The 15,349-nt window shown below is 38.5% G+C and overlaps 1 protein-coding gene across 2 annotated transcripts in view; it reads right to left on the reverse strand.

Annotated features, from left to right (window-relative positions):
* The window catches only part of rusc2 (RUN and SH3 domain containing 2), a 28,209-nt gene that overhangs the window by 3,469 nt on the left and 9,391 nt on the right, over positions 1-15,349 (reverse strand). Inside the window, exons 4-11 of one of the 2 annotated variants that reach the window (XM_065250775.2) lie at positions 10,762-11,430; positions 10,122-10,325; positions 8,823-8,969; positions 6,095-6,171; positions 5,812-5,986; positions 5,627-5,732; positions 2,783-2,829; positions 1,589-2,621 (exon numbers count right to left, since the gene is read on the reverse strand). In XM_065250775.2, the coding sequence (XP_065106847.2) occupies positions 1,589-2,621; positions 2,783-2,829; positions 5,627-5,732; positions 5,812-5,986; positions 6,095-6,171; positions 8,823-8,969; positions 10,122-10,325; positions 10,762-11,430 (2,458 nt within the window). The remainder of the gene's footprint in view (positions 1-1,588; positions 2,622-2,782; positions 2,830-5,626; positions 5,733-5,811; positions 5,987-6,094; positions 6,172-8,822; positions 8,970-10,121; positions 10,326-10,761; positions 11,431-15,349) is intronic. The other variant, XM_065250776.2, reaches the window with a different exon arrangement.

Consider the following 15,349-nt stretch of genomic DNA (forward strand, 5'->3'; position numbering starts at 1 on the left):
ATTTATGCAGGGGGCAAATTTTTTCAAATACGCCGCACTTTCGCAGCATAAATTGCAGATTTCCATGCGCAAAAAAAAAATCACATATCTTAGCAGAAATTTGAAAATGTTGCATTTACTTCACACAAGCGCAGCCATGTCCCATGTTGCCATGGGAACGTTATGGAGTGACGTGATTGTGTGACATGAACATCATTGAAAATTTTTTGCAAGCAGTTTTTGCAAGTTCTTGCAATTTCATCGCATACAATTGCATAAATATCCCACATATTCCATCACATTTCTTTAAGAAAACGTGCCACAAGATCAAGGATTTTTGCCCGTAACAATCACAAAAAAACTCGCGTTTTTCTGGAAGGACTGATTATTCAGATAGTTTGGTGCTTATATTAACTTGTAACTAAATTCTGAAGAAAAAAATTTCTAAATGTAATTTATTCATATAAAGACCATTAATATTGAACATTAAACCAGTGGTTCTCAAACTTTTTCAGAGTGCGGCCCCCCTTGTGTACGGTGGCCCCCACTTGTGCCCTGTGTGGCCCCCAAAGAAAATGTATAACATAAAACATGCTAAAACATAAGATTTTAATTAAAGAAAATTTTTTAAAATTTACAATGTAATGCTGTTCATTAGTAGCCTTATTTTTCTAAGGTTTAATTACACACAATTTATGATAATTTAATGTAGTTTAAAAAATTTCCTAAAACTGGGGCCCCCCGGCACAACCTTGGGGCCCCCAGTTTGAGAACCACTGCATTAAACTTCTGATGTTTATTTACATTTTCTATACACAGACCCCAATTTATTGCATGTTCTTGTTCTCTTTTGATTGACAGGATACATCGGCCATGACGAGCGGGTGTTTTTAAACTATCAGCCAATATCTGTGCATCTCTAATTGTAACCCAAAGTCCCTTTAGGGAAGTCGTGCTATTAAGCTTCCATGTTTGCAATGCCTCCGGGCTGCTATTTCAGTCATGCAAGACTAAAATTCTTTCTACTTGACTATCTCTATAACTAAACAACATATTTCTGACCAACAATTAAACCTGACATCAACTTTACCATAACCTTGTGCATTTTACACTAAAAACACCTTTTTCATGGTCACTTTAGCTACAACCCATGCACACAGGTTTGCAAGCACCTCCACCACAACTTCTGTACACCGCCCCTCCCTTCCCAGAAAATCATTAGTCTTTATTGATTGATTCATTTTACGCACGTTGCCAGAGCGGTCATACCCACAAAGTGCCGCAAAGATTATATTTTTGTAGGCCAACCCAAAAGTTATTGGGACACTGGTCCCCTAGCAAAAAAGCCCATTTGCTTTTCCCATAGACATTTAGATTATCACAAAAAAATAAGCTTTGTGTTTTACACTTAAACAAAAATCCTTAAAAAAAACTTGCTGAACAAAAAGTATTTTTTGTTTTTTATTTTCTGCGATAACCCAAAAAGTTTGTGGAAAATATGAAAGGCCTTTTTTGCAAGGGCACCTGTGTCCTGCTAACCTCTTGGTTAGCCTACAAAAATATACCTGCGGGACTGTATTCTTAGCAACAGCAGTGCCCAACAACTCACCGTTGTTTCCTGACTGATTTCTGGTCATTTTTCTCCATCTTGCTTGGATTTCCAACTCCAAACAGCCGCCCCCAACGCAGCCCCTGTGTTGACCCATCTTCCCCTGTTCCCTGAGTCTGAACCCCTTCGCCTGCATCTTGAGAGTCTGGCACCTTCTCCTTACTCTTTTTCAGCTCGGTAAGCACTGATTCTGGTGGACTTCCCATCCACGATGGCTTCTTCTTTGTGGCTCTTGTGGGTTCAGGCAATGCTGTTTGGTTGACGACGCTATTTGTATTGCTACTGCTCTGTTCCAGCCGTTCATCCGTCCGCTGAACAGCCTCAGCCCCCTCAACTACACCTTCTCTAAGAGGTGGATGGCTTTGCCTATGACTCTCAATGCCTCCTTTCTTCCTCTTCTCCCACTTGACAAACTTTGACCCTTCGGTAGAATTGTCAATGTAAACCTGTGAACTCTGCATTAACTGGTACCACCAGCCAGCTTGTCGGATTCTCTGTCTGGCCGCGTCTCCATCTCGTTCTCTCCTTTTCTCCTTCTCGCTGTCTTCTCCAACTCCCTTCATCCTGCCAGCGCACCCTTCGCCTCCTTCGTCACTCTTTCGTAAACACTCTTTGCCTGCCTCCTTAGCCAGCGAGTCACGGCTTGATCCATCACACGTCCGCCCATCTCTTTTCATTTTTAATCCAGCACTCTCCATCCTAATCCTGGCATGTTCTTCTCCCAGCATAAATCTTTCTCTTTGGTGCACCATCTCTTCTTCCTGTGCGCCAGACTCCATTCCACTCTCTCTCATGAGCTGGAAGGTGGAGCGGTCTGATTGGTCGAGGCCTTGACGAGCTGAACACAGCTGTTCTTTGCGTCTTAGATGTTCTTCTCCTTTCTGTAGCTGGTGTGGCTCAAACAGCAGATCAAGGTCAAAGGGCAACAGCGACAGTGGCTGTAATAGGAGCAGAATCTCTTCGAACATCGGCTGGCACGCCCCTTGAGATAGGGGTAGAAAACCCGATGGTTGGTAGTGTGCTGCTATGATGTCTGAGGAGGTCAATAACAGGACACAACAAATTAAGAATTGCACTAATGCATAATGCTTAAAAAATTAGGAAATGCTGTAAAATGAATATAATTCATTATGGTATGTCTCCATTTTCAAGAGTGTTAAGTAAATGTGCATGTGTGTAAAGACGACTTCTTACCTTCGTGCATATAGATGTGATTGAACCAGAATTCCAGAGAACGCAAGCTAAAAAAAAATGTAAAAAATAAGAAGGCAGTTTTATAAAGGACGGACACATAAATCTTGAACAATGCTATGCAATAACAGAAATACTTTCATTTATAATAGAGAAATGTGTTTTAAGGTAAAAAAAAAAGATATTATTTTGCTCACTATTGATCTCATGGAAAAAGAGAGAGAGAGACAGAGACCGAGATAATCATGTAACAGAATTCATAATTCAAACCCATGATCAAAGTGCTGTGTGTCTTAATCCAAGTTTAATGGCGGTGGAGTACAGAAAGTTTACACAGAAGCTGAGCTGACTATGTCAAGACCCATCAAAGCAGAAATGAAGCCTTTGAAGATTTTTAAAGGCTTTAAAAATCCCATTGCAGAGCTGCAAGATGAGAGGTTTTCATGCCTGACTGGTTTAAGTGCTGAAAAACGCATACACCAGAGCTCTGCTGCAAAAGCTTTTGATATCATCATAGGTTGGCTCTTGATGCGAATGCTTTTCCAAAAATCTATGCAACAAATGTATTTACATTTTATTTAAAGGGATAGTTTACCAAAAATGACAATTATGTCACGATTTACTTACACTTATGTTGTTACAAACCTGTATAAACTTTTTTGTTCTGCTAAACACAAAATATTTGTTATAAAGAAGGAAACAGAACAGAAGCACCATTGACTTCCATATTAGAAAAACTACTACTATGGATTAGGGATGTGCATTTATGTCATTTTTTCATTTCGATTAATCCATAGGTCTGAAGAACGAGTACTAGATTAACTGGGGGTGGGGCAATCAAAGGGGCGGGGCATACACGTCATGATGAAAATTTAAATATTTTTAGAAAAATCACGTGAATAAAACTTAATTTTGAAGAAACTATGACAGAACAATGAACACGTACTAGATTATTAATGAATTAAATGTTTTTAACAGAAACTTCTAACAGGAATAGCTGCGTGATGAAGTGAAACTAAAGGGTTAATAAACACAAACCGAAGCGCTTTCTATATGATGCACTCTACGTAATATTAAGCCTTATATACAGCATGCATCTATCTGCACAAAATGCAAGACTTCAACTAAGTTATGTACAGAAAGTTTAACTCCATGTGGATGTGCACCATAAACAGCGGGTTTTTAAACACGTCCAGTCAAAGCACAAGCTTCATAATATTAAGCAGCTTGCCTTTAAGTCTCTTGCTATCATTTTAGCGATTAGCTGTGTCATGTTATCCCCTTACCTGTTCTCCATCAAGATGTATTGTTTATGCTTGTGTGGCTCTCTGGTATCTCTTGACATTTGATGTTTAAATTTTGAACTTTTGGCGGCGCTGTACATTTTGCACCTGACTGACTGTATTTCCGAAAATCACGGCTTCCTTTTTAAACCATAGTGCCTCAGTGATGTGAGGTGTGGACGGCTTCATGGGATCGGCGGGTTGTTGTTGCGGCGCGGGATTATCTGTTTGTTTTTTAATCATGCATGGTAATGTTACTAATGTCATACTCCGGTGTGCGTAGCTCGACACGACGTCAAACACGCATCTCCAGACCCAGTCTTTACTACCACATGTGCTTGTAACGCTAACCAGACATCCAATGCCGCCATGTCCACAATAAATAAATAAATAAACCTACATGATCATGGTTTTCGTGATCAGTCATCGATGCTACGTTCGAGTACTCGAGCAATCAAGTACTCATGCCCATCCCTACTATGGATGTCATTGGTGTTTAAAAATGGTTTGGTTACAAACATTGTTCAAAATATCTTCCTTTGTGTTTAGCAGAAAAAAGAAAGTAATACACGTTTGTAACATAAATGATGACAGAATTTTCGTTTTTGGGTGAACTATCCCTTTAAATTAAATATTGCTATATATTGCCCTTAATAAAACAGAATTGTGTACAGTAAAGGGACGTTCACACTTTAACGACAACTATATTAGTATGCACATCACCGGACAATAATGATAACCTTGTTAATTCAGTCACACAAATCACCTTTAATGGCATTAACTTATTTTGCAGATTTAATAAAAAAATAAATTACAATATATAAAATACAGTTCTGATTATTATCCGCTTTAAAAAAATCGCCACGTTTTATTTTGTGCTTTAAATAGGGAAAACATGGAAGTGTTTGGTGGCTTCTAAATTCATCCCTGTTTGGATCCTAAGGAATGAATGGGGCTAGGCTAAAGGCTAACACATTCACAACGCGCTGTACAAAGATTAAGTGTACGCATAGAATAAGGATAGGTATGTATTCATTCGTCTAAATTGAGGTAAAAACATAGCAAAGTATTGAAAAACGGTGGTGTTTTCCTTTAAGTTCAAATAGATTTGATTGGCTGTCAATGATTTATTGTTTATCAGTTGGAAAAAATTCAGAAAGTGATCCCAATGATATCATTTATAGTACCTTTATCGTTATAGTGGTGGTGTGAACACCGCTATTCACTTTAATACAAAACGATTTTTTTATTTTTTGAAGTTATCGTTATAATGTGAACCTTCACATTTTGAGTTACTTTAAACATATAAGTAAATTTTCAGCTTTATCTCATCTACCAGTCATTACAGTATCAGTAGACTGTCTGCTTTATATCTGCTAACACTTTATTGTAATGATAACCCAACAGACATTCTACTAACTATAAGGAACTTATAAGTAGTCGACTAATGCTCTTATGAGAGTAAGTTTAAGTAAATAAAAAACAGTCATTGTACAAACTGTGCTTTGGAAGATGTGACACTAGAAGAAAGACAAACAGACTTTAAAGAATCAGCAATGCTTACTTTAGCAGGCCAAAGATGAAGGCGTTGAACCTCATACTGTGATTGGTCAGCTCTGAATACTGGCAAACCTTAGAAAATAGGCTGTGCAAAACCCGTGTAGAGGGACCTGGAGCAGAGGGGATAATTTTTTTTAGCATTTTCCCATGTATAGCATCATTAACATCATCCTCATGATCCTCTCTTACCCAGTTGTGTGGAGGCCTCCACTACACTCCAAGGTTGATTTTTGCGTTGCCCGATAATCAAATCCAGTACATATGCTTTCAGTCCATCCTGAAGTATCTCACGAATGGCAGGACACAGGTACTTCAAAATCAAGTGACCCACATTAGGACTGACAGAACTATTCCCCAATTTAGCCTGAGATAGACAGAGAAACAAAGGGGGTGAAGACACAGGGTACATTTTATGTGATTTAACTAATCAAAGTAATAAACACACAAAGTATGTTCCAGATGAAAATTATACCTTAACACCAGCATCACGGCTGGTGCCAAAATGAGCAACGATCAGATCAACTGCTGTGTTTATGGCCTTGACCAAACCTAAAAGCAAATAACACAGAGGAGACAAAAATGAAATGAACCATTGACAGTAAAAAACATGCATTAATGCAGTGCAGATGCTTTTCTTCACTGAATGTCAGTCTAGGAGATAAAGGTAAAGCACATGTGCTGTTTGATTGACAGATGGCCTCGGTGGGAATGACATCAAAGACACTGAACACTCTCAAATACTTGCAAGGACATTTTTAGCATTCTCCACAGATGGGCATGTGCATTACAATATTCCCAAAATTCTTTTAGGAGCTACAGCCATCACTGACTACGTTTACATGCTGTAAATATTCGGGTTATGGTCAGGTTAAGGTCGGGTTTCGGGTTTCTGAAACATTCGGAATAACCCGTTTACATGCGTGAGCAGAGAGAGTTACCCCTGTATACATGGAATTAGCAATATCCCGATGTAAACTGTGATTAAAAGGTAAATGCGGTGATTTTGCGTGGCTCACTATTGCGCAATGCGATTTTACCGCCTTCATTTACTAAAATAAAATTATTATTTAAATCCAGAACAAGCTGCACCGATGTAGAAGCAGGGTAGGCTAAGTTACATGTCTTTCCTTTTATGAGAAAAAGATTAACAAGCTATACTAGCCTTCAGCTAAATATATTTTTGAAAAAAAAATTTATTGAAGAACGATTTTCTAACAAGAAGGTTTTTTAAGTGCATATTTACAGAGCATCGGTAAATACAGAACACAACAGTGTCTTAAAGAAATTAAAATTAGACAGTATTCATGCACCTGTAAATGTACAAAACGAATGCAATAGCTGACAGAAGGCAATGAATATTTATTTATGGCATTTTCAATAATATATTAGTAGATAAATTAACATCTATAAGTATGAAAACGAATGAATCATTATTTTGGCTAAATTAAGCTGGATGGATAATTTTTATAATTGTCATCCTTTCAGAACAAGCTTATATGCTATCTATAATAACTTACATTATATCCTGAGTGTTACTTGGGCGAAAATATGTAGAAATACACGCAAGTAAAAAAGTACAGAACAAAAATTTTTACCTCACGCGGATAGAACGAAAAGCCGTTGAGAACGTGCAAAAACAGTCGAGTCGGCAGATGATCACCAATGTTTATAATGTTTCACGCAGGTACTGTTGATGATAAACTTTCATATCTAAATGTCAGGTATAAGTATTCAGTCAGTTAATAATAAAGCCACCGGCGTTATTGCAACATCCTTATCCACGGAGCGGACGCTGTATACATGAAAAAACCTAAGGTTTTTATTTTAAGTGGTTTTAATGCTGGTAAGCAATCAGTTATATGCCGCTTTGTATTTGTGTTGATCAGTTAAATTAAAGTAATTTTAATCTTAAAAACTGCATCAAGATGCAGACGACGCTACAGTTATTCTGTCATCTTTAACTTTTTCACACATTCACTGTATTTAACGAAATATGAATAGCATAGTATTACATTTTTAATTCAAATTCACACAAAAAAAAACAAGTTACTCTCATAACTATTGACAATCTTTATTATACATGTATGCTTTGAAAAACAAGAAGAGCTATATATTAATTTAACGTGAAAAACGCGGTTGTTGCAATTGTTTTCCTCCTCGCTCTAAAAGTGTGGCGCATCTCTCTCACCATGCTTACCTCTAGCCTACTCCCTGCGGGTTTTTTGGCGCATACAAGAAGTTGCTCTACTCAAAAGACCAAGATTCCTTGCGAATAGAACATGCGCAGTACACAAATCAATGTTCCTTTTGATGGGAATATCCCGATGCGCGTTTACATGACCAAAATTTCGGGTTAGAAAAGAGGTAACCCAGGGGTAATATTCGGGATTTTAAAAACAGGAATATGAGCATATTCGGGTTTTTGCCGGTGTTTACATGGACGTGCGCGACCGGGTTATTGCTAATATTCCGGATTTGAACGGGTTATTGGCTGCATGTAAACGCAGTCACTATTATTGACTATAGATCAAATGTAATGTAAAAACAGCCAAAATCTATTAAAGCTCCATAAAAGCCTTAAATGTACCTTAAATGTCTTAAGCAATATGGCAATCTGTATGATCTATTCCTTTCTAATGGCACTTTACATTGTATAGTACTCTGATGAGCCTCATTTAAGTTGCATTTAAGCATATATGCGGACATGTGCGTCTCAAATGTGCCGCCACAGACTGCAAGTCTGGAAAAAAACTGTTATGGTGTTCCTGATTCTCCAGCTGTGGATGTTTTTCATCGCAAAAAGGGAGTTCGGGAACTTACAGCAGAGCACAGGTGACAACATGTTTGCTCGAGACAGCGCAAGCTAGCATGAAGGTAAAGCTAATTTTTATTTTACATTATAGCGATGACCCCGGTAGTGACAATTCTCTCAGACCAATCAGTGATCTACAGTGTTTTTGCATCACATTTTGGTATCAGTTCGGGTCGCTTGGAACCCCAACCGAGGTGGAACTAAAAAAAGTATCGGAAAGTATCGGGTACTACGTACTGCACCCAGTGGAAAAGCCCCCAAAAGGAAGCTGACCCAACCCGACCGATCCACTTGCTGTGATTTATTCAGCAATATGTTGCATGACAATATTTTACAAAAAAAAGAATTTTTTAAAAGATAACACAGATTTAAAAACCAACACACAAACCTCTCTTCTGTGTCAGATCTATTGAGATGGATTCATCTGTGTTACCATCTGGAGATAAGCAGAATTCCTCTGGGGGGCGCTCTGTCTGAGAAAAATAATCTGGCAGGAAGTCGCTGTAACACTGGGGCAATTGCCTCAATGCCTGACCTATAAACAAAAACAAGACAAAACTGATTAATACGTAAACATATACATCAAACAATAACACAGCTTGACCAATAATTGAGGAGCTCAGATGCAAAAGATGCTAAAAATTAGATAAACGAATGCTATCTGCACACATTTTACCTTCAAATTTGCTTAATCCCAGCCTCATGCCATTTATAAATACAGGTGTATTGGCAGAATCCATTAAGAGTCTGATAAAAAAATGCTAATTTATAAGAAAATATGACAGATGCACTTACACTTTTGTATCTGAGCTCTTCATTTGTTAACATAAAAAGAAAATTAAACAACCCGGTGATGTCGTCATTAAAGGTATCATGTCATTGTAACGTTCAAATGTTCATAACTACATTTGTAATTAAAGGATTAGTCTGTTTTCTTAAAAAAAAAATCCAAATAATTTACTAACCACCATGTCATCCAAAATGTTGATGTCTTTCTTTGTTCAGTCGAGAAGAAATTTTATTTTTTGAGGAAACATTCCAGGATTTTTCCCATTTTAATGGACTTTAATGGACCCCAACACTTATTAGTTTTAATGCAGTTTAAAATTGCAGTTTCAAAGGACTCTAAAAAATCTCAAACAAGGCATAAGGGTCTTATCTAGCAAAACGATGCACTTTTAAACCACAATCTCTCGTCTTCCTCCGGTCCTATGACGCGCCAGCGCGACCTCATGTAATTCCGTAATGACGTGGAAAGGTCACGAAACGCATATATGTAACTTGAAGTGATGACGCATTACCTGAGGTCACGCTGGCGCGTCACAGGACCGGAGGAAGATAAAAGTGCATATTTTAAATTTTTATTTCCAAAAATGATAATTGTTTTGCTAGATAAGACGCTTATGCCTCGTTTGAGATCGTTTAGAGTCCTTTGAAACTGCAATTTGAAACTGCATTAAAACTGTTAAGTGTTGGGGTCCATTAAAGTCCATTAAAATTTGAAAAATCCTGGAATGTTTTCCTCAAAAAACATCATTTCATCTCGACTGAACAAAGAAAGACACCAACATTTTGGATGACATGGTGGTGAGTAAATTATCTGAATTTTTTTTAAGAAAATTGACTAATCCTTTAACAAACTGAGCATTTCTTTTGGCATTTTGGGTGACTTGAATTGGTTTAGCACCATTCAATCTGCTGAAGCTGAGTGGTTGATTGGTCGGCGGGAAATCGAACACATTGCGTCGCATGACACGAGCTCCAGGTCTCTTGGAGCCTTCCAGAGCACAAGATAGCGAATGAGAGGGTCCGTCTTTACCACGCTCCAGACCCAGAGGATTCTTTCGCCTGTACTCTCTCCATTTTAGTGCCTGCGGGGAGAGGTGGTGAACTATGGGGCGAAGTGGAAGAAAGAGGGAAGGTTGCAACAATAGAAGGAATATAAAAGGAAAAGACATGGATGGGTGGGTGAATGTATGAATAAGAAAAACAAGAGAAAGTATAAGATGAAATTATAGAAATAACCAATCGAAACATAAAGGCAGAAAAAGAAACATGACAGATAATAAAGAGAAGTTGTTAGCAACAGTTAAAGAAAAGGAAAGCCAAGATCTAAGTATAGAAGCTTTATGTTCGCTAACACTTAAGAGATCAATACAGATCCAGTTACACAGGTTCAAATAAGTGCATACTGAAAACATCACACTTCTTTCTTACTTATCCACTCGTACATGCGAAATAACTTATTTTTGTGTATTAACTATCAGCTTTTCCTTTAAATAATCAATAAACAGGCACAAATCAATAATACATTCAACCAGACCCACCATTAGTTTTTGGTTGTGTAACACACGTCGGTAAAACCTTCACTGGCTCTTCCTGTGGCGCTGGCTCCAACTTTCCGAGAGGACTGAGCCCTGAACTTGGAAGTGTTGGCAGAGCGGACAAACCCCCACGGTGAAAACAATGACTTCTAGTTGGCAGAGCTGGCATTAGCGGGCTCTTCTTCATCAAAGGAAGAGGAGGAGGTGTAGGAGGTAAGGGAGCAAGTTTGGATTGAGTCTCGGCCAATCCAGGTGGCGTATGCTGGGGCAGGAGACCGGCCGAGATGGGACAAGAGATGGAGCGAGGTGGTCTTGGACCAGGCGGGGTCGGAGTGCAAGTCGAGCAGGTTCCGGAAGATGTCGGCGCACCCTGGAGGCGAACTGGAGAGTAGCTCCCCAGCGGAGATGGCCGCACTGTTGTCGGGACATCGGAAGAGCCATGAGGTCGTTCGTTGTCTTCTTCAGTGTCGTCTTCACCACCTTCGGGTGCCGCGGCCCCCCGAGCCTGCATATGGCTGATGTATCCGTCCAAAAGTGGAAGGATGGGCTTCGTCTGTGGTTTTCCAAACTGGTGCTGGAAAGTGAAGGGCTGAATGGGTAAGGAGGTCGGTCGCTGATCTTTGCTATAGCGAACGACAGCTGGAGAAGAGTCTGTGGAGCTAGATAGGCCACCTAAAAGAAATGAGAGAGGGAATGAGAACATTTTTTAAAGGGTCCATGGCATGAAAATCTGACTTTTTATATGTTTAAGTGCTGTAATTGGGTTCCCAGTGCTAAAAAATGTGAAAAAGATCAACCCAGTAACTTGGTTTTGGTAAACCATTCTCTGCAAGCACGTGAAAAATAGGTCATTGAAATTTGTCTCTCCTTATGATGTCATAAGGAGATCTTAATATAATAATACTGCCCCTTAATCTGCAGTACCCAACCACGGCACAGCCATTTAGGGCAGAGAGAAAGAGAAAAAGAGAAAATAATTGACAGCACAATTCAGTTTTAATTGCAACAAACCACCATCATTATGATCAGTGTTTGAATTTCATCAGCTTATTTGCATTTTAAAGGACACACCCAAAAAACCACATTTTTTGCTTGCACCTACAAAGTGTCAATTTTAACATGTTATTATAAATTATCTATATGATATTTTGAGCTAAAACTTTGCATGTGTACTCTGGGGACAAATGAAGATATTTTAAGGAATCAGAGGCCCCATTGACTTCCATGCAGTAGTAGGAATAAAGAATACGGTGGTAGTCAATGGGGCTTTTCAATTTTCAAAATGTCATTTTTGGGTATACTATCCTTTTAAATACATGGGATTAGATTTTACAGCACACAGTATCAGTAGTACCCAGTACAGCATTTAGCATTTAGCCAACAGCAATAGTACAAGCATTAACATTATCTAAAGTGCTTTATAAATCATTATAACTGAAAAGACTTCTCATACTACATCTGATCATAAACCATAGAGGCAATGACACAGCATAAAGTAATCCAGCACAGTAATAACAAAAAAGCAAAAGCTAACATCTTAGAAAGGATTGTAAAAGAAACAGAAACTCAGTTACACACATAAAAAACATCAGGAAATCACCCTTGTCGACCACAGAGCTGCAGTCACTGCGTCAAAAATGACTTTCCAAAAAAAATTACACAAAAACAGGACGACCAACATAAGGAAAAGACGGTTCTTACTGCTCCTCTGTGTCAATGTGTACACAATACACCTCTGCTGTGTGTTTATACGTGCTTTGACCGGTACACAGTGTGTGTGAAACGTCACGCAGCTATTACGCAACCTGTTTGCATTGCATGCCTGAGAACTCGGGTGACAGAGCTCACAGTACACTGCAGTACACAGTCACAGCCAGCGGGGGCAGCAAAGCACAAAGACGATACTCAGACAAACATGGCTTTTAAAGGAAGAACAAGGCTGTGCCCGGTATGACACTGGTGAGGTCAAGACTGACACACCCTGTCTCCTTTACTGGGGTAAATATAAACGTGTAAGAGAGACATACTGACGAAATATTCAACAATATGCCACAGTTTGCAGTTCTTCAGTGAATCAAATGCAGATGTTACTGTAACTCTCAGAAAAAAGATACAAAAGCTGTCACTGTGGCGGTACCCTTTCAAAAAGTATACCTTTGTACCTAAAGAGTGCATATTAGTACCTCACAGGTACATAGTGGTACCTCACATCTGTACCTAAATGGTACGTATTAGAGCTTTGTAAAGGGTGACATCCCAATGACAGCTTTTTACCATTTATTTGGAGAGTGTGGGGAAAAACAGTAACTGCCAAAGCAAAGAAATATATATATTATTTTATTTTATTTGTTACTCAGCACCTCAATTTAATACCACCCATGTTGAATGGGGTTATATGAATAATGTATGTTTCAGTAAAACACACATGCAAGCTAATTTTTCTGTAATCAATATCTTCCTTTTTTTTAACAAAACCTGCAATATCAATTTTTTTTGACAAACTAGCAATTTAGCAATTTGTTAACTGTAATTATCTGTACAACATTTTAGAAAATCAAGAGGAAGTTTGACATAATGATAACAACCAACTTTGTCATAAATGATATCTTAATTGCCATGAAATTAAAATGTCCAATTCTTATTTTTGAATAATTGTAGTGTTTACTGTAAATTATATTTTTTTATTTGTGCCCTCATATTCTTTAATCAAAAACGCTAATCTCCTCCACTCCGTGAAATGACCTCTTTACTTCCCGTCACGAGGAATGGCACAAGGGTGGGGCTATAAGAGACCGGTTTCTGCCAGGGAAAAGATCGCAGTGATTTGCAATTAGCAACACGACCCAACTTCCAACAATCCGATCAGTTCTCTATGGACGAAATTCCAAAGTCCGCCCTACTTTTTTTCTCATTTTAGAAGCTGTTTCACTCGATATACAGTACGTCGTGATAGGGAAAAGGCCCAATTGCGACTTCCGTTTCAGCTTTGTTGAGGAGAGGTGTGTACTATTACTTTTCCAAGTGATTGCCTTGAGAAATGATCAAAACTGGGTGAAAATATACTATAATATCATGGAGGGACCTAACACATTTCTAGGAAGCTTAATACCATACAAATGGCTGGGTTATTTTTGACCAATGTTGGGTAAATATTGGACAAAACACATGCGGGGTTAAAAATGACATAATGTTGCATTGTTGTTAAAATAACCCAGCAGTTGGGTTAAAACCACCCCTGGGATCAATGTGTTAGCATGACAGAAGTTTGATGCTGTCGTGTGAGAACAAGCAACAGCCGGCATTTTCCTTTGCCCGAGTGCACGTGAGAGTAAATTATTCGATTTTGATGGCTTACGTTTCTTCCCCGCCACAGAAAACCACCACGGGTTTTTTAATGCCATCAAAATGATAATTTTTTTGTTTGTTTGTTGATCACGAAGTACAAAGTAGATGAGGAAAACTAGGATTCCCTGTGTATTCAACGCGCCACCATTATTGTTTTTAAAAAATTATCCGTATTGATTGCATTCTGCAGAGAAGGAGGACTGGCGTTTGTTGCGGTATGGAAAATAATGGAGAAAAGATGACACGGCGGATATCGTTTTTTTATTTTTACTTTTTAATACTAACCTGATACAACACTGATTTTGGCGGTAACTCAAAAAAAAAAAAACCCACTTCATTTACCCAACATGGGTCAATAACACAGCCATTGTAGAGTGTAGATATTGACAATAGTAGCCTTTTTCAGTAATTTACCACCTTGCAAACACACAGAAGTTCCAGAACACCCTAGTAACCACCTAGAAACCACAGAGGACATGCTTGCCAACACAATAAATTTAAAACAGCTGCTTAGAGTAAAATTAGAGTGAAGTCCTTTGGTGGAGCACTGCATTAGCTATGCAAAGGTCATTCGATCTACAGGGAACACACATACAGATAAAAAAATGTATGGATTGAATGCCCTCTAAGTCCCTTAGGAAAAGAGATCTGGCAAGTGCATAAATGTAAATAGTTTAATTTTTCTTTATCAGATAGTATTAACTAAAACTGTGGCCGGTTGAATAAACATAGCAATGAAGAGAAGACTGCGTCTTAAGAATGAATATGATTAACTAGCAATTAGTTAGGCATAATCAGTCTTATTATTTGGAATTAAATTAGACCAATCTACCTTTCTATGTAACATAATTAAAACATTAATGAAAAAAAATGTATTACTAACTTTTAAAGGGGGGTTCAATGGTATTTCAAGCATTCTGACTTATTAAGACAGTTATAGAGTTGTTTCCTCGTGCTAAACGTAGGCAAAGTGTCAAAAAGGCAGTTGGGCGTGTTGATGAGTATTTCTGTGCCGTGCCGAATGCACTTCGCCAGGGTTCGTACAAGTTTCGGAAAGTTTTTTTCGATTACAGGTCCAGCTGACGTTTCAGGGGTTTTCTATACGTATCACTTTTTTATATGGACACTTCCCCCGGAAAACCCCGCTCACCCATCAATCAGCGGGAGACCTTGCAAACATCTTATCACGCAACACAGCTTTGTTTAATTTCAAAACTCAACAATGGCACGAAAGATGTAAGGAGAA

The sequence above is a fragment of the Paramisgurnus dabryanus genome, chromosome 5 (genome assembly GCF_030506205.2).
Source record: "Paramisgurnus dabryanus chromosome 5, PD_genome_1.1, whole genome shotgun sequence".
NCBI classification, from domain to species: Eukaryota; Metazoa; Chordata; class Actinopteri; order Cypriniformes; family Cobitidae; genus Paramisgurnus; species Paramisgurnus dabryanus.